The sequence below is a fragment of the Poecilia formosa genome, unplaced genomic scaffold (assembly GCF_000485575.1).
Source record: "Poecilia formosa unplaced genomic scaffold, Poecilia_formosa-5.1.2 Scaffold632, whole genome shotgun sequence".
Lineage (NCBI taxonomy): Eukaryota > Metazoa > Chordata > Actinopteri > Cyprinodontiformes > Poeciliidae > Poecilia > Poecilia formosa.
In genome coordinates, this window is record NW_006800571.1 from 191377 (window position 1) to 211735 (window position 20359).

At 41.5% G+C, this 20359-nt stretch overlaps 2 protein-coding genes across 2 annotated transcripts in view; both read right to left on the reverse strand.

The window, feature by feature from the left end:
• Positions 1-20359, reverse strand: part of LOC103130409 (serine/threonine-protein kinase/endoribonuclease IRE1-like) — an 89488-nt gene that overhangs the window by 45993 nt on the left and 23136 nt on the right. The gene's annotated exons all lie outside the window — the stretch shown is intronic.
• On the reverse strand, positions 10597-11683 carry LOC107834458 (trace amine-associated receptor 1-like). Its single transcript, XM_016665904.1, has one exon. The coding sequence runs from the start codon at positions 11593-11595 to the stop codon at positions 10597-10599; it is 999 nt and encodes a 332-aa protein (XP_016521390.1). The 5' UTR covers positions 11596-11683.

Here is a 20359-nt window from a genome sequence, read left to right on the forward strand (position 1 = left end):
CAAGTGGAGGAAACGCAAGTGAAGGACATAAATGCAGCGCCGTTCTTTTCCCTGGCTTTGGATGAGTCAACAGACGTAAGTCATTTGGCGCAGTTCAGTGTGATTGCAAGATATGCTGCTGGTGACACACTGCGCGAAGAAAGTCTTGCTGTTCTGCCAATAAAAGGGTCCACAAGAGGTGAGGATTTATTCAAGTCTTTCATGGAGTTCGCTTGTGAAAAAAATCTACCTATGGATAAACTTCTCTCAGTGTGTACTGATGGTGCTCCGTGTATGGTGGGGAAAAAAAAAGGATTTGTGGCGCTTCTCCGTGAACATGAAAATAGACCCATCCTAAGTTTCCATTGCATTCTACACCAGGAGGCACTTTGTGCTCAGATGTGTGACGGTCAGCTTGGCGAAGTGATGTCGCTGGTCATTCGTGTGATCAACTTTATTGTTGCCCGAGCCTTAAATGATCGCCAGTTTAAAACACTGCTGGATGAAGTTGGAAATAACTACCACGGTCTGCTTTTGCACAGCAATGTGCGTTGGTTGTCACGAGGGAAGGTGCTCAGCCGTTTTGCGGCTTGCCTGAACGAAATCCGGAATTTCCTTGAAATGAAAGGCATCGAGCATCCTGAGCTAGTCGAAACTGAGTGGCTCCTCAAGTTTTACTATCTCGTGGATATGACTGAACATCTGAACCAGCTCAACGTGAAAATGCAAGGCATTGGAAATACAGTGTTATCCCTTCAACACGCCGTGTTTGCTTTTGAAAACAAGCTGGAGCTCTTTATCATGGATCTTGAAACGGGTCGTTTACTACATTTTGAAAAACTGAGACAATTTAAAGATGCATGCACAGCAAGTGAGCCCACTCAAAACTTTGATCTCCACCAGCTAGCTGGCTTCACATCCAGTCTCCTACAGTCGTTCAAAGCACGCTTCGGAGAATTTCGTGAGCACACTCATCTCTTTAAGTTCATCACCCATCCAAACGAGTGTTCACTGAACACAGCCGACCTGAGTTACATTCCTGATGTCTCCCTCAGAGATTTTGAAGCAGAAGTGGCTGACCTGAAGGCCTCAGACATGTGGGTGAATAAGTTCAAGTCACTGAATGAAGATTTGGAAAGAATCGCACGACAGAAAGCGGAGTTGGCGAGCAAGCACATGTGGACAGAAATGAAAAAACTTCAACCTGAAGACCAGCTGATTGTCAAAACTTGGAACGCGCTTCCTGTCACATACGACACACTGAAGCGTGTGAGTATTGCTGTATTGACCATGTTTGGATCTACGTATTCATGTGAGCAGTCATTTTCACATCTTAAAAACATCAAGTCCAACCTACGATCACGTTTAACGGATGAAAGCCTCAACGCCTGCATGAAGCTTAACCTCACCAAGTACCAACCAGACTACAAAGCCACCAGCAAATCCATGCAGCACCAGAAGTCGCATTAATGGTGAGTATTATAACAACATTATTTAAAAGAATAAATTCAGAGGCTTATTATACTCACATTTAGTTGAATTCAGTCTAAAAATATATTATATGGCTCTCACTGAAATAAATTTCCAAATATTTTGCTTTCATGGCTCTCTGAGTCAAAAAGGTTCCCGACCCCTGGTCTAGGTATTCGATAAATGCTTCTAAAAGCAAAATAATGTTGAACATCTCTTCAAATTGATGTAATCTGGCAGAATACAGATAAGAACTGCTTTGATTTNAAATAAATTTCCAAATATTTTGCTTTCATGGCTCTCTGAGTCAAAAAGGTTCCCAACCCCTGCCCTAGACGTTCCCGGAGAGGTCTCCCTGAAGTATCCGATGAACTCATTTACGTTCACCAGATGTCGTCACTGCCTTTCCCTTCTTCAGAAGGAATTCTGGCCACCTACTCAGAACAAAAAATGGTATAACTTAAATAAGAAAACACAAAAATTAGCTAACGTGCATTAGAGAGACACTTACTGGTAGACGTTCTTTACATTCATGAAGATACTCCAATTTGGAGTGATGTTCCTCCCATTGGCCAAAAAGGACAGGAACTGCATGATTCGGGAGATCTTGGATTTCTGGTTGTCCACGTGTTTCTTGCCCCCACAGGAGCCCTTGAGGTGCTGCCAATAGCCCTCCATGTATTGGACTGCATAAAAAAGGATTACGGTAAGTAAGGTAAGATAATTTTATTTATATAGCACAATTTGAAATTGAAGCAAAGAGTGACATTACTCATGCATGGGCGTGGGGAACTTGTTATACTGCTGGAGAACCTAGAGTTCTGTCACTGTGGCCGGGTTCGGTTGTGAAGAAGAGGTTACCAGCACGGAAGAGGTTTCTTCAGCAATGTCCTCTTCGTCACCCTCAAGCTCAAGGTGTGGGGCTTGGCCACGAAGACTTTGGAGGGCCTGTTGAAGGTGAAAAGCATTTTCAGGTGCTGACATTTCCCAGCATGAGTTAATGCTGGGAAATGTCAGGCCTTCGGCCTGCCATTTTGGTTTACCTACCTGTGTTTACCTACACAAGTAGGTAAACGCAAACAAGCACACACCATATGGCAGGAAGACAGGTAGGTAATTCAATTTTACATACCAGCTCCAACCGCCTCATGCAATTTTTGGTTTTGCTCAACAGCATGTTCTGGATCCGGAACTTTTTCTTCAACCCTTTTAACTCAGACTGGAGCTTGACACAGTTGGAGCAGTCGGAGTTTGGAGAAGTGGATCCAGCAGCTGCCTCCAACTCGTCCAGCTCTGGATCAATCTCCAGGCTGGACATCACGGGGGGACTAGGATCGGTTGCCCGGAGTGCGCGCAGCTGTTCTATCGTGGGCCTTCTTTTGATGTCCTTGATCTGTTTCTGGATGGTCTCCACGACCATCTTCGGGTGGCCCTGCTCCAGGTGGACACCTAACCTTGATTTGGAATAATCACACCCCTCCACTGGACAGGGGAGACCCCGGATGCTCACCCGACCTGAGCCAAAGTTGATCAAAATTTGCCTCTCCTCGAGGTTTTTTACACAACGTTTGGTTATTAGTTGTTTGCCCAGATAGCGAAATGTGTAGTGGCACATGGAGCATGGGGCATTCTGCCATGGACTGGGGTGGTGATATCTTTCGTTTTGCTCGTTCTTTAATCTGTCAATGAAAAATAAAAGAATTTTAATTGTTTTAATATGAACAATTGGTGTGGAAAAAACAGCTGAAGTCACTTAAAATAATCAAAAGACACACGGTAAGTATTAGTTAAGTATCACAGTTAAATAAAACAACAACAACAAAAAAACTAAACAGGTAAGTATCACAGTTAGATAAAACAAGAAACTAAACAGGTAAGTATCAGTTAAAGAACCATTTGAAAGCATGTGTTAGCTCCAGGGTAGCTTGCTACCATGTGTTCTGGCTAGCTAGTTCCAGGTACTGCGAAATGTCAACCATTTGGTAGCACCTTCGGCCTGCCACCCTTTATTCATCCTTTACTCTGCATCCTTTACTCATGTTCCAAAATGGCAGGCACCAAACTTCTGTTCTTTGCATTACAGGTCAAAGAGCACAAGACCAAGACCTGTTTGGGTCGGCAAAGGTCTACCTGACCATCGAGGAGTTCGGGTGGTTTGATCAGTGGCTAAGAATCCGGGCTAAGATCAACCCGAAAATGGACCTTGTCATGTTCAGCGAGAATGAGACGAGGCTCAATCATATCCTGGCTCCTCTGCAGAAGGCTTGGGCGGACATGGGGCTTCCCAGTTCCCCGACCTTTATTGACTTCCGGACGTCGATTGCGACTATCTAAGTAATTATCTGACTTTTTCCATTTTCAAAACAGAACAGAACAATGAAATGTTGAAGAGATTCCTCTATTTTCCAAGGCCTGAGATCACCTCACACCAGCAGGGAGAAAAGAGGTCAGCCAAACGATGTGCCATGATGTCAGCACCATTGATAAATACTATGCTATTGACAAGATGATGGCCCAACTTGCTGCAATAAGGCAGCAATTCAACCTCGCAACTGACCCTGATGTGACCTGGCAGTCGCCAAGGCAGGCCCCTTTGACAAAGAAAAAAAGTGTGGGTTTTAATCTCTTTTCTCATCTTACCTGTTTGACTTAACTTTCTCTGCCATTTTGCAGCACCTGGAAAAGCTGCAGAATGTCAGCCATTTCCCAGCACCAGGTATGGCTTCCTCTATTCCTCACATTTGGAAATATTCAGATGTAATAAATATTCTTTTCATATTTCAGAGAGTGGGAGAAGAGGGAGAACCTTCCATACAGGAAGGTGGTACTTCTGATGAGACTGGTGAAGGACAGGAGAAGGGGCCGTCCTCCAAGAAAAGAGTGGGTTTTAATCTCATTTCTCGTCTTACCTGTTTGACTTATGGCTTCCTCTATTTCTGAGATTTGGAAATATTCAGATGTAATAAACGTTCTTTTCATATTTCAGAGAGTGGAACAGGAGGAGGCAACTGAGTCCTTGGTTGGAACGCAACCCTCCCTTCCCACGGAGTCCACGGGAGGTACAGGGTCCTCGTACGTCTCTGAGTCAACAGAGGTGACTATAAGTGCTCATACACCTCCCACTCCACGGAGCCTACTCAGTCCTCCCAGGTAACTGAGACTTCGGAGGTAACCATTCCCTCCCAGGCAACCCGGTCCATGGAGGGTCCCGAACCCTCCGAGTCTACGAAGTCCAGGGAGGGTCCCGAACCCCAGTCCAAATCCTCCCACCAAAAGCCCTCGACATCGAGGTCATTCTTCCCTGCCCAAGTGAAATGCAGAAGGAGCACACCCCTGCCACTGACGTTGCAGTCCCACAATGTCAGCAGGAAGAAACAATGTTTTTCTATGAGAGATTTAAGAGATGCACTTTGTTTTTCCATGCTAAGATTTTGCACTCACTTTGGCACTTTAAGTATTTCTATTTATTAGTTTTTATTTTTTGTGTTGGTTTGCAGTATTTATGTTTAAGTTTGCAGTGTGTTTAATAAATGTTAACTCTTTTCATATATGTCTCCCTTGATTATATCCTTAGTGCCTGACAAAGAGTCATCTGTCAATGCTCCCTAAATGCAGGTATTAAATAGATCTAAGTGGGCTTTTGAGAAGGTTCTTGCTGGTTCTTGTTGAGAAAATAAATTTAAAATAGGCTAGTTTTAAAACTTAACATGTCTTGATTCAAATGGCCTAAATTGTGGTTTTAAATCAGTAACTTATTCTGGCCTATTGACCTTTATTTTACTTGTGTTACAGCAGATGGTTTGCTAGGATCGTTTGAACTGCCTTTTGTCTGGGAGAAAACAATACAGTAGAAGTTCTAGCTTTTCACACTCATCTGTGAAAGGCCGTAAACACAGCAGGGGTTTCTGGCTTCAGATAGAGGGTCAGAGATAGCTCCTGGTTGGATGAGCAAAGATACGCCTTATTTGAATAAATTAAAGATAAGACTACGCCTTTTACTATAAAACTTTCTACACAGAAGTAACAAATCAGATTTTGCGCTTGCAACTTCTCCAAAGACATATTTGCTTTTTGTTTGTCGTTTCCATCTTTTGTCTTTTTCCTCTCTTAACATTCTGTAGCTTCCTCCCAGTTTATGGGATTGCACAAGCCCACTTTTGTTCCAATCAATGCATGGGAACCCCCCCACCCCCCCTCAATCCCCTGTGAATGTCATTACCCGTATGGCAAAAAGCCCAGTCAAAATGATACCCAGATTTCCTGACAAAGAAGAAGTGGGTGGTGCTGCAAAATGTCATAATAAACACTTAAACAAAAAGGCTACTTGCAGCCAGCGGGAAGCGAACCCAGGTCTCGGGTGGGAGACCGGGAGGCACACCAATAAGCTACAAGAGCACTGAGAATACAATGGCTCATAGTGCTTATGACTTGATATGAAGCCGTCATGTCTCCAAGGAGCATTCGGTTGTGCTCCCTTTAAGGCATGATAGGAGGCTTGACATTATGGAGCAGAATGAACCTTTATACCTCAGGGCCTCCAGAGCCAGGTGGGCCTTGGAGAAGGTTCTGCCTGGTTCTGTTTGTACCTCTCAGCGTACGGGACGTGCCGAGCCCACTTGCATTCCGATCGAAGCATGGGAATCCTCCTTTAAGCCCCCATGATTCTCGTTACCCGTATGTCAAGAGGCCCATTCTAACTCCATTCAAAATGATACCAAGATGTCGGAATGTTCCATTATGACAGATCCCTCTTTATGTCAGTTGCAAAAAGAGCATAGAAAAGGCGATAGCAGCCTGTGGGAATCGTACCCCGGTTGCTGGCAAGGTGCTGAAGTAGATTAACCACAAGAGTACTAGAACCATGCGGTTTACCTTTGCTTATAGTGCTTATGACCTCATATCAAGTAGTTTTGACATGAAGGAGGACCGCTTTGTGCTCCTTTAGGTCAAAATGAAACTGAAAAAAAAGTGGTGTTCCAGGCTTGAATGGAACCCCGGCCGACCGGGTGGGAGGCAGCCTCCCTAACCACTCTGCCACAAGAGATACAAAGTGGCAAGGCTCATAGCACTTATGACTTGATTCCAAGGTGTCCTCCCTGAAAGGAGCATTCAGCCATGCTGCCCAGTGTGGTCTCGGTACTTTTTGAGGTTCCTTGAGAAGTTCCAGGAATCCCGCTCCACCTCTGTGCACACTTCAAGGGTGACTGTTGCCACCATTGTGGCCATCAGACTCCAACACAACGTAGTCTCAACAGTTCTGGAAGAGTTTGTGGGAGCCGTGCAAATCCCAAAACTTGATGTGTGGGAAGAAGCACAAGTTCTCAGACAAGAAGCCCTCCAACAGGCATTTCTTGACGTCCCTTCTGGCTTGAACCATCATCTCCCGGGCTCTCCCAAATGTAAGAGGTGCAGGAAAGCTATTCTTTGTGCTTAAGTCCTTGCAGAACACCTCCAGGTTGATGCTCCCACATAGCCGCCCAGGTGGTCGTTCTGCTTTGAGAGCCACATAGGGAATGTCCACATTTCTCCTGAAGATATCACATAGGAAGAGGTGCACAACCCTAACACCAAGAACAGTTGGCACAGCATTTAGTGCCAGGCACACTGGAAAAATGCGCTCCAAACGCTTGGTTTGGAGCTCATTCCGTGACCAGTGATAAAGGGGGAGGGCGGGACCTCGCCAGCACTTGCAGCTGAGTGAGGGGCCAACCTGATAAAGCCCCTGGTGTGAGTTATACTCTTCGGGTTGACACTGTTGGTCCTGAGGCTGACGCTAAGCTGGAAGTCTGAGACGGAGAGAGGTCGCCCCTAATAAAGCTTCTCTAATGCCAGCTCTATTTGAAACACCCTCCAGCATGCATTGTACCTCGCAACTCCCTCATTTTTCTCAAAGAGAGACTCGAGCTCCTTGACAAAATACTCAATTATGTTCCCCAGGGTGGACACGAGGCCATGTTTGTAGCCAAGGTCCTGAAATGGCACAACCAATCCGTTGTCCACAAACAGCATGTTGAGTGCCTGGACACGGAAAAAATTAATATGTGATGGTATCTCACCCTCAAACCGGCGGACCTGCTCGATTCGAAGACAAAGCTGGAGGACCAGCTTGTCTTTTAAGTCATTCATGTGGCTGATGTATTGCAATGCCCTGGAAAGTAGGGCCTGTCAGAATTGAGGGTGAGATAACCTGCACGTGACCAAGGCACCACTGACTGGGTGCCTGTATGGCAGTTGTATGTGAACGTGTGGGGAGTCCACATACAACTGCACAAACTTTAGCTTCCAAGCAGCACCAAGCACATCCAGGAGGGTTTCCTGAAAGGTCAGTGGGAGGTGGTCCAGATCATTCCCAAGATGGAGCATAGAGATCCACCAGGGCCTATCAAGTCTTGGAGCCCATATCTAGAGAACAGCAGGTGGATTCCTGGGTCCCGGGCTGACACTTGACATGCTGCATGGACAGACAGACTGGCAACACCCGAAGGATCCACAATGTCTGTCAAGTTCAGACTGTCCTCGTCCTTTTGGCCAAACATCATCACATGTAATCTTGGCTGCAGTAGGTGGCTCTCACCATTGTTGGATATGGCCTTATCAAGAAGGTACAGAATATAAAAGAGGTCTTGCTTGAGAACTTGATATTGACTTGTGTTAGTCGATATCTATTTCATCAAGATTGGCCTCCTTTTATTCTTTCCCTTCGTGGCCTTGAGCTCCTTCTGAAATTCCAAAACAATGCAACCCAACATCTCGCATGTGTAGATTCGGAAAAGGTACTTTTTCGAAAGACGAGTGTCTGGATCAGACAGAGACACAGGTGTGAAGATGATTCACAGGTGGAATCCACCATCCACATACCCAATGGTGTACCCGCAGCTGTTGCGTAGAGCAGTGTTTTTCAACCACTGTGGAAATTATCCAGTTTCACTTACCATATTTTCCGGACTATAAGCTGCTACTTTTTTCCTACACTTTGAACATGTGGCTTTTTCTTCAACCACCAGGGGGTTCTTTAGCAGGAAGTGAATCATTGGAAGTCAAAATTGGAAATCAAAGAAGAACGCTCTAATTTTCATTTAGAACAAGCACATGCTAGCAGCAGGCACGACGGAGAAATGTTTTCAAACTCATATGATGCAGTTTCTAAGTTGAGGAGTGTCGATCTGGCAGTACAAGAGGGAAATAAAGCAGCTGCACGTAAACTCGGCATGAACAAAACCGGATTTGGAGACGGAGAACTGCGTCCTTAATATATCCAGCAGTTATTAGGACATATCCCTCTGGTGGGTCCTTATGAGAAACCGAGAGCGGCAGAGATATCAGCGGGCTGTAGCCCGGTGTGGCTGATATATGTAAGTTTCCAGGGAGGGGTTCAAAAAATTTGAAGGTACGGTTTATAGTATGGTGCGCTCATAGTCCGGAAAATACGGTAATGTGGGGCCCCTCCCACAGACTCTCTGGACTATGTTTGGTTCCCATAACCCTTATAGTTTTTCAGCTATTTTGAGTGATCCAACTCAACTCTGGTTTTCATCTTATATCCCCTAATCCTACCCTACCCACTAGATGACTAAATGCCATCAATAGTATTATCAATACACATCAAATATGTTGGTCAGTGTTCCAATTACTATGGTTCAAGATCATCTTGAACCATAATAATGATGNTTCATATATAAGGCGCACCGGATTATAAGGTGCACTGTCGGCTTTTGAGGAAATTTAAGGTTTTTAGGTGCGCCTTATAGTGCGGAAAATACGGTATTTTGAAAACAACCCCTTACCCTTACAATTTACACTAAACCTAACCACAGAACCCTAGCAAATTCACCCTAAAACTCACATTTCACTCCACCCAGAATCACTTTCAAACGACTCGGGACTCCAGAACACACACTGCTAAGGTTCCCATATGTACCTCCATACACAACACTTAGAGCGATTTTTGCATTTTGGACAAGTTCATGAATTGGGATAAATGGCATGTCTTCAGTCTCAGGGGACTCAAGGGAATGAGCCACACCCACTAAACTTGGTGGACATGTGGGGCCCCTTCCACAGACTCTCTGGACTATGTTTGGTTCCCATAACCCTTATAGTTTTTCAGCTATTTTGAGTGATCCAACTGAACTATGGTTTTCATCTTATATCCCCTAACCCTACCCTACCCACTAGATGACAAAATGCCATCAATAGTATTATCAATACACATCAAATATGTTGGTCAGTGTTCCAATTACTATGGTTCAAGATCATCTTGAACCATAATAATGATGCCTTTAAATCAAGGGATGTGCTCTATCTCCCTGATTTTAGACTCAAGTCTTTGGGTTCATCAGAGATGGAAAAGACCCTGATGAACCCTGGTGGAGCTTTGTATCATGGCGTAGGACCATGTAATGTGAACAGAACAGAGAAGGCGACTGTCGATTTTGGAAGAAATTATTTGTTCAAACACTAGTCCCATCATGGGAGACGAAGCATTGGTGGTTGGGGAATATAAATACCTCAGTGTTCATCTAGATTTGATGGCGCAAAAATAGATTCTTCATAAAATCAGAAAATTTACAAACAACCCTGAGCATCGTCTTCATCAATGTTATAGACAGAGGCTTCTTCAGATTTGATGTTATACAGACTGCTACAGGAATTTCTTCCTGCTCTCTGTCATCTGTATCTGTCATAACTCTTTGAAGAGTTATTGCAGATACAGATGATATGAACTGCAACATTAATTTATTTCTGTGTTGAAAACAGTGTCTTTGATTTTGGATTTTAGCATTTGTCCAAATGATAAAAAATCAGGTTGAATCAGACTGTTTAATGTACGTGACTTTGACCGGATATGTACCACACTTGTGTTTGAAAAATGTATGAGACCTAAAAATATTAATAAGTAAAATTAAATAGTGGAGATGTGCAAAAAAATTGGACAGCAAATGAAAGAAGTGCTTTATTGACGTAATGCGCGATTAAAGGTTTTTGCACTGATAATTGAGAAGGGACAAATAGTTCTTGACAGGCTGCTTCTTTATGCAAATAAAAACAGATTAAATATTTTTTCAAAACTTTACCCCTGTTACATGGCTTTATCATTAATCATTTTTAGAAAAATCCCAATATGTAAAGTGCAACAGTATATAAATATCAAAATAATCTGGAGTTGGCTGAATTGCTGTGGAATATCTTTCCTGAGACGACCGTCCTGACAGCTGATCGGAACCAGCTATAAAAGAAGGCATAAATCAAAGGATTCAGCATTGAATTTGACAGCGTAAGCCAGTTCAGTGTTTCTATCACAGGAAGTGGTGGCGGGTTGTAGTATAATGGCTGGAAGACGACACAGATAAAGTAGGGAGAGAGACACAAAAGAAACACTCCCATCACAGTTGCCAGGGTTTTGGTGGCCTTCCTTTCCATCTTGCTGGCTATTGCTCCAGACTTCATGCTCTGGCCATTTGTGCTCTGGATGCTGTTCAGTTGTCTCTGAGCAACCAGGAAAATCTTAAAGTAAATGCAGAGCATTAGGACTGCTGGAAGGTAAAAGGAGAAAACAGGTCCCATAGTGTTGGCCACTATAATGTCAACAGAGCATATGTCCTCACATGCGCCTTGGCTGAATCCCGCAACAATGATGCCAATTCCTATTAGGACAGAGACGCCCCAGCTGAACAGGATCATCACCCCGGTTACCCGAACGTTTATTTTCGACCTGTATGTCAGGGGCTCGCACACTGCATGGTATCTGTCTATGGAGATGCAGCACAGGTTGAGAATGGAGGACGTGCACATTGTGACGTCAAAGCTGTCGCGTATTTTGCAGAACAAACTTTCATAGTGCATGCATGAAGTCACGGTGAAAGCCATGCTGAAGGGGAACACCAAGACCCCGACAAGCAGGTCAGCGACAGCTAGAGAGAGAATGAGGTAGTTAGTAGGAGTGTGGAGCTGTCTGAAGTAAATGATGGAAAATATTACAAGAGAGTTTCCACATACAGTGATTACAGACAGTAATCCAAGGAAAATGTACAAAGATACACATATAACAGAGGGGTTATGTGCAAACATGTAAGTGCCATTGTCTGAGATGTAGCAGGGATGTATGGGGTCAACACTGCTGCTGTTGACCACAAGATCTACATCCATGCTGAAGAGTTTACTGCATCAACCTGTGATGATGAGAAAAGCAGACAGGATTCAGTTTAATATGTTGCAGGTTTGCTGTAGGGCCTGTTTTCACACACCCTTACCTTGTGATGTGTCCAGAGCTCAGCTGTGTTCACCTAGATAATAGGATCCACTTTTCATTACCATATTCACCACATGATTTGATTAGCCAATTAGATCTAAGCTCCTTTATCACGTTTGCATAATCTATGCATATTAGTGTGGGAACAAGTACCCTTATTGGGAAAAAATACAACTGTGAGCAAATAAAAATTTTCAAAAACAGTTATATCTTTATACAACCAGCTAGATTTATGAATACCATTTCGAGAAATATATGTACATTTTAGTGAACACTCCTCACAGCAACACTATTCCTGACTGGCATTTCAGAACTCCAATGATTTTTGATATTGAAACACCATCAGCGTGTATGAACGTTGCACAATGGTGTTTGTAGATTTTACTGAAATTCTGATGATGATCACAGTTATTCCGTTCGTAATCTAACTTTTAAAATTAACTTTAAAGCATCAAGTTGTTTTTGCCTCAATTGTGCAGATTAAAAGTGAAACTAAGTCACACCATTTTATTTGCATGCATCTGCCTTAGGCTGCTGTTGAATCAAAACTAAGATAAAACTGGTTTGCCCGGATCACAGTCTGTACTTTTCTGGTGGAATCAGGAAGAATAGTTCATAGCACCAGTTTAGTGATGGGACTGGTTAGAAAGGAAGCATAGAGTAAAAAATAAAAACAAACTAAAGTATTTGTTTCTTATTAGATTAAACACCCATAATTTCATCATTCAGTGTTTAGTTTCAAAGTTGAGGTCATTTTAACACATAATGGGGTAAAGGTTTGTCCTGAAACATTCATGCTGATTCTATTAAATACTGTAGAAACTGATTTGAATACCATGCAGTTACAGGTAAGCAAAACAATAAAAACAAAAAAGTGTCATATCTTATTGTCATATAAAAGGCTACATTTCCTCTGTGGGAGTTGCCACAACAAACAACATTCCTTGAACATTTATAGAAACGCAAACGCTCTTCATCTCATACTGTCACATTCAGTTGACTATGTCACTGACTAGCCTTTTTTCAAACTATGCACAGATATCAGAAACAGCTGAAGCTGAAAGGTCAGATGATAAACATCAGAAATCAGTCAAAGTTGAAGTCTAATCTGAAAGAGTCAGATGTTAAATCCAAGACAGACTGAGGTTTAATTCAGTGGTTATCTAGAGCAGGACTGGCAAACCTGCGAGAAAGAGAAGAACTATGCTTTGTGACCCCCAGTGGGAATCAGATTTGTGGTTTCTTGTTGAATCATCTGAACAAGCTTAACTTAGATCTTCAAGGAAAACTTAAAGTACTACCTGACCTGGTGTAAGGTGTGTTCACATTTTTCTGGGTTGATAATTGGAAGTAGATCAACAGAACTAATTTATACAATGACTTACTGGAGTGTATGAATAATTTAAAACCATTTGGACATTTATTGTAAGCTATGGCAGACAGAAAACATCAATTAAGATGAGCTTTATAGTTTTTTTCTTTACTAGTCTTTGAAAGAGGCCTAATTCTAAATCTGATTCATAGATTTTGGTCTCTTTTGTTGTTGGTATCTTGTGTAAATGTGCTGTAAATAAACACTCTATGTTATAGAAACAATGTTTATTGATTTTATAAACATCAATTTCCAATAAAAGTTACATGCGCATTAAAACATAAGGTTAGAAGAGCTTTGCGTTTGCAAAGTCTCCTTGAAAAATCTTTCCCGAAATCATCATTCTGACAGCTGATCGAAACCAGCTGTAAAAGAAAGCATAGATGAAAGGATTCAACATAGAATTTGACAAAGTTAGCCAGTTTAGAGTTTCAATAACAGAAATTGGTGTCACATCATATGTTAAAGGCTGAAAGATGATGCACAGAAAGTAGGGGCTCCAGCACAAGATAAAAACCCCCATCACAACAGCAAGGGTTTTTGTTGCTTTTCTTTCCGTCTTGCTAACAGCTGCAGTAGACTTTTTGCTTCGACAGCCAGTACTGTGGATGCTGTTTAACTGACTCTGCGCAACAAGGAAAATCTTTAGATAAATACCAAGCATTATAATGACTGGGATATAGAAAGAAAAAATACATGCCAAAGTGGTTGATATCAAAGCATCAATTACACAGTCCCCTTCACATTTTCCCTGATTGAATCCTGCAATGATGATGCCAATTCCAATTAAAGCCGCCGTACCCCAGCATCCCATAATCATCATTGCAATGATACGATCAGTCATTGTACTTTTGTAAGTCAGCGGCTTACACACAGCGTGATACCTGTCAATAGAAATGCAACATAGGTTCAAAATCGAAGCTGTGCTCAGTGTCACGTCAAAGCTGCCTCGCACTTTGCAAAACAAATCTTCATCATACCAGCATGAAGTGACGGTGAACGCCATGCTGAAGGGGAAAACTAAAATGCCGACAAGCAGGTCGGCCACAGCGAGGGAGAGGATGAGGTAGTTGTTGGGAGTGTGGAGCTGTTTGAAGTACATGATTGACGTTATCACAAGGAGATTTCCACACACTGTTATGAGAGACAGAGAGCCAAGGAAAACATACAATGCCACACAAATAAAAGAAGGGTTGCTTGTAAATTTGTAAGACGAGTCGTATGATTCATAACAGGGATGTATGGCAGCTCTGCTGACATTCACCTCTGGTTCCATAGTGGATGGTATCTGAAATATCACAATCAATACAAATATACTTTACTGCTAAAATCCACAACATCAACACCAATATGGATCGTACACATCACCGTCAAAAGATCAGAATAAAGCACATGTAGTTTACCAAGCATGTCAGAATTCACTCACACAGGCGTCTTCCCTCTCTGTGCATAACCTGACAAATAAATAGGGGAGTCCATCTAATTATCATAATGAATGCAAACATTCAGTCACCAAGTCAGATGGGACACACTACAATTTGTGCATGGTGTTGTGAATATATTAGTGTGTGGTGTGTCTGTATATGTGATAGAGAGACAGATTTGGTTTAGGCTTAATAACCACTGAAGCAAATACAGCAGAACATCTCAATGGGCTACATAGCTGTTAGCTAAGAACAGGAAACTGAGGCCTCGTCCACACGTAGCCGTATCTTTTTAAATTGATGTAGTGGAGATATTTGTTTTTATAAAATAATCTTGTCCACACCTCATCGGTTAAAGAAAAAATTTTCATCTCCACAAACCTGATGAATTATACTACTGAATGTTGTCTTAAACATGCCAAACCCATAGGACAGGGGTGGGCAACTCCAGGCCACGAGGGCTGGTGTTCTGCAACTTTTAGATGCATCTCTACTTCAACTCACCTGAGTCAAATAATAAGGTTGTCGGGGAGACTCTGGATAACTTGACTGTACTTAGGAGGGGATTCAGCTATTTGATTGAAGTGTGTTGGACCAGGGAGACATCTAAGAGTTGCAGGACACTGGCCCTTGAGGACCAGGATTGCTCACCCCTGCCATAAGGTGCAGAGTAGGGCAAAGCTTAAACCTATCTAAGCCAATCACAGTCCTTCAAAACAACGACAACTTCCTGTTATAAGCATGGCACCAGGAGATGTGTGCACAGACAGGTTGAACCACTTTTAAAAACCGGGTTAGAATCTAAGCCAGGGAAAGGTGCTGCAAAGATGTTTCGAGCTTTGTGAGGAAATGTCTGGTCATGGAAAGCAAGGGGAAAGACACAACAGAGCTCCGAGATAAAACTTTCCTGTGTGAAATTGCGTTTCTCTGCAACATCACGAGTCATCTGACTGTGATGAATCTGTAGCTGTAGGGATGGGCACGTGTCATCTCTGATATGTACAGTACAGTGAAGGCCTTTAAAACCAAGCTGAGTCTGTGGGAGATGCAGGTGCAGAAAGAAAACTTTAGCCACTTTTCCAGCTGCCAGACCATGAAAGAAAAACTCTCTACCGCTGAGTTCTCGAGTGCACAGTTTGCTGATAAACTCAACATACTTGCTGCCAACTTCCGACGCCGATTTGCTGACTTTGAAGCCCAAAAAAAAGCAGGTTTGAACTGCTCAGCAACCCTTTTGCAGTTGATGTAGAAAGCACACCACCAAATCTACCAATGGAGTTGATTGAGCTTCCTTCAATGACACACTGAAGGAAAAATATGAGGGAGTGGGAGCTGCTGAGTTTGCACATTTTATCCCAGGCACAATGCCCCAGTTGTGCATCCAAGCTGCTTGCACACTCTCTGTTTGGCAGCACATACCTGTGTGAACAACCTTTCTCTTTAATGAAGCTAAACAAAACATCACACAGGAGCCGTCTTACTGATAATCACCTTCACTCAAACCTGAGGATTTCCTCAGCTCAGAGCCTAACCCAGACATTGATGAACTTTTACAAAAGATGAGAAACTACCAAGTATCAGGCTCAGCCTCAGACAAGTGAGCATCACAGAGCAGTGACGTATTTTCAGCTTTTAATTCAGTTCAATTTTTACATTTGTTTGAAAAAGACATGATTTTTGTACAAATAAAAATCACGTTATTTTTTTGTGATTTTTTTTTCAATACTTGAAGGAAGTATTGTTTTGTCTGTGTGCCATAGATTTATGTATTTTATTTTACTTTATTGTATTTTATTTATTTATATTTATTTTTTCAGTTGAATGGACTCGGGGGGTGGGGGGCTTTGTAGATAAGAGCCATGAGAAAGAATACAACTAATTTTATTTTTTTTTTTATTTTACTATTTGAAAGCAGTGATTGGTAGGATGATAGTGCACAGTAATGCATTTTTTGTTTATAATGCATGCACTTTTATTTATGTATTCATCTTGATATTAAGAAACATATTTTGCTTTTAAAAACAATTCAATTTTTTGCTATTTGCCTGTTGAAAATGTTTTCCCGTGAGGTTACTGACAGAGCCATAACAAAGCATTGCTTTATTATGTTAATGTACAGGACATGTGACTTATCTTTGAAGAAGTTCGTTTTTGTCTTTTTGCCTGTTGAAAAATGGTTTCACTTGAAATTACTGACAAATCCATAAGAAAATATTGCTTTATTCATTTAATTATTAGATAATATACACTGTGTTAGGTCTTGGTTCAATAGGCTATGTGCAATCATTTCAATATGTTTTAATAAACATTGTACCAGTCCGGCCCTCAGCTTGTAGCAAATTTAGGTTTTTGGCCCTCTGTGTATTTGACTTTGACATTCCTGATGTAATCCATCTGACATTGCCTTGTTACTGAAATGTGCTATACAAATAAACTTGCCTTGCCTTACATCAGTTCTTGAGAAAGTCTGTCACCATTGCACCCATGCTTTGTATTGCACTGATAAGGCTTACAATCAGCTTCGTGGACATGGATGTCCATTTTTATGCTTGTTCTCAAACTAATCTGAAGGCCACATCCTAATTGGAAACTTGTACAAGTGGGCATGGATGTAAATGGGGCACCTGAATGAACACCTTGGGTTCAACAAACAAATACTTTCAACTTCCTAGGATATCCCTGCTGTGTATGTGTTAAGGAAACAATATTTGAAAATTAATGCACGATTGACAGACAGAAAAATGAGGGCATATAAGTGTTTACATGATCTTCAATAATAATTAAAAAAAACTGCTGGATGCTGGAAAATGTAGAATCATGTTTAACAATTATGTCTGCAGTAAGTCCTGCTTCCTGTGTCTATACTAGTTTAGTTTATTTAACAGACAATGTGCAAAAAAACATGAATAATAAAATGCTTTGCACCAGACTTAGTATAAGCTAGTTTCCATCTGTTGAGACTAAGAGAAAATGGAATATTTCATAAAACATATTGGACATATTAGATTGAAAGTCTCCATATACCCCATATATAATCATTTAATTTGTGTGTGTAAATAAGACATGACTGAAATATGGTGGAAGTCTACAAACAACAACACATGAACATAAAGGAGTTGAATTTAATTAGTTTTACATTAATAAATTATTTTTCCATGTTCACTGATAAAGATTTTGCTTTGACTAATCATTCAAATCTGGCTTTGTTTGCAGTGAACATATTCTTAAGCACATATAAGCACTCATAAAGCTACAGGTGCTATCATAATTTCAATTGGACATTATGGATTTACTCTAATAATAACTTCAAACATCAAAACAGTTTGAAGTTAGTGAAATCTCCCAAAATAATTTTTCCTGAAATAATCATTCTGAACGCTGACCTGAACCACCTATAAAACAAAGCATAAATAAACGGGTTGAACGTTGAATTGGACAGCGCAAGCCAGTTGAGTATTTCTACCAGAGGGCCGGGCTGGGAAGCGTTGCTAAAAGTAAGAACTGTTGTACATAAAAAGGAAGGCAGCCAACAGAGCAGAAAAACTCCCATCACAATCACTAAGGTTTTAGTGGCCTTCCTCTCCATCTTACTGACAGATGTCCCAGAGTTTTTCATGCTCTGGATGCTGTGTGCTTGCTTCTGTGCCACAAAAAAAATCTTTAGGTAGATGCATATCATTAGCAGCAGTGGGAAGTAAAACGTAATCAGAACAATCAGAATTTTTCCCAGCACCACGGTAAAAAAACAGTTTTGTCCACATTTTGCTCTGTTAAACCCCACTAGACTGATCGCAACCACACCTGGAACGCCCCAGCTCACCAAGATCATCACCACAATAACATGGCTGCTGATTTTAGTTCTGTATGCCAGCGGTTGGCACACTGCGTAATATCTGTCAACAGAAATGCAACAGAGGTTCAGAATGGAGCATGTGCTGAGCGTTATGTCGAAGCTGCTTCTTACTTTGCAAAATATGTCCTCATGATACAAGCACGAGCTTATAGAGAACTCTATTGTGAGAGGGAAGACCAGGGCGCCCACAAGCAGGTCAGCCACAGCCAAAGAGAGGATGAGAGCATTGGTTGGAGTGTGAAGCTGTCTGAAGTAAACGATGGAGATTATTACCAGGAGGTTTCCACAAACAGTTATTACAGATATGGAACCAAGAAAAACATTCAAAAATACACACACAATAGTAGGCGTTTCTGTCGGTAGATAAGAAGCAATTTTAAAGCAAGGGTTTACATTAGACACATCAGTATTGTTAATTCCAAAACTACCAAAATCAAATTCCATTTTTAGTCACGGTACACAGTAATGTGCACAGAAATAAATGTAAAATATAAAGATCTGATCAGTCATTTAAACCAAAGTCACCAAGTCAGCAATCACTTCTCTCTTCAACTCATTCCCTGTACATGACAAACTATCAGCATGACCTCAGTACTTCCTCTGCTCTGTTCACTATGATTATGCATTCTGAACTCTCTATTTTCTACCTCTGTCTTCATGAATTAGAAACTCCCTACGTAGGTCCAATGAGGTATCATGCACCCAAGAGATACCCTAGCAACAACCATGAGCAACAATTACCATTTACCATGTAAACTAAGATAAGGTCATTTATTAGTCTCCCATAGGAGATATTTGTCTAGGAAGTAGGGGGAAGGCTGTAGTACAACAATAAACAATACTTCAAAAAAGACAATAACCATAGATACATAAAAATAACATCATTGCAAAAAGTAAAAAATATATAAAAACACAAACGCCAGATTGGCAGTACATCCCCATAGCCATCTCATTTACATTCACACACAATACATTCCCTTCATGCTAGTCTTGATCACTGTCTGGGCCTCCTATTAGTCTGTACAGGCCCTGCTAGGTGGCCATGATTTATCAGACTGATGGAGAGTGGTACAAACGAATATTTAAGACGGTTATATTTACACAAAGGAACCCCGAACCTTCTCTCTCAACTATGTGGACTTCTGTTTATTTCATCCAGTAGACTAACTCTAGTGGAGTATTTCTCAATTTCAGTTCTCAGGGACCACTGCCCTCCATATTTTAGATGTTTTTGCTCCTCCATAACACCTGATTCAAATGACTGTATGATCTCCTCGTTCTGAAATTTGAAAATATGACTAGGTTATTGGAAGCGACTATTAACTCTCCCACAATCCCAGCTTGACACTCAGGAGGAGCACGGCAAATGTCATGGTCAGACACCGAGGAAATGGGGCGTCAGTGGACTGTCCCATCAGACCGTCAGTTTCCAAAGTCCCAAAAAAAAAAACCTTGTAAAAGAGCACACGGGATCAGCATAAGAGTAGAAAACTCTTGGAATACCTAACTACAAACACTAAGAAGTTTTTTTTTTTTTTTTTTTAAGTAAACATAAAAATAAATACAATGAAAATGTCCTTTTCTTTGCACTTAAATTGTTTCATCCTAATTAATGTGTCCAATTTTTTTGTCACTTAATTTGCTTAAATTGTTAGCATGTAGACCAGTAAAGACAGGCAGAGGTTTCAGAGTTCCAGTAAATAAAAAATAAAACCTCAGTCTCCCTATGTGTTTACATTCTGACCATTGTGCTTCCAAAAATTTCACCAAAGAGACTCTGTAACCTGTCTACACCAGTCATAGCAGCTATATATAATACATAAACAAACAATGCCCAGCCTAGTGGGGGCGGAAGTAAAGCCTGGTGACTCACCAGGCTTTACTTCGGGAAAACTCTGTGCAAGTACGCCGATCACTGTGTTTCAGGATTACTCAAGGTGATGAGTAAAGGCGATTGCAGTGTTGTGTTCAAGACCACCTAACCCAAGACCAAGACAAGACCAAGACCAGAG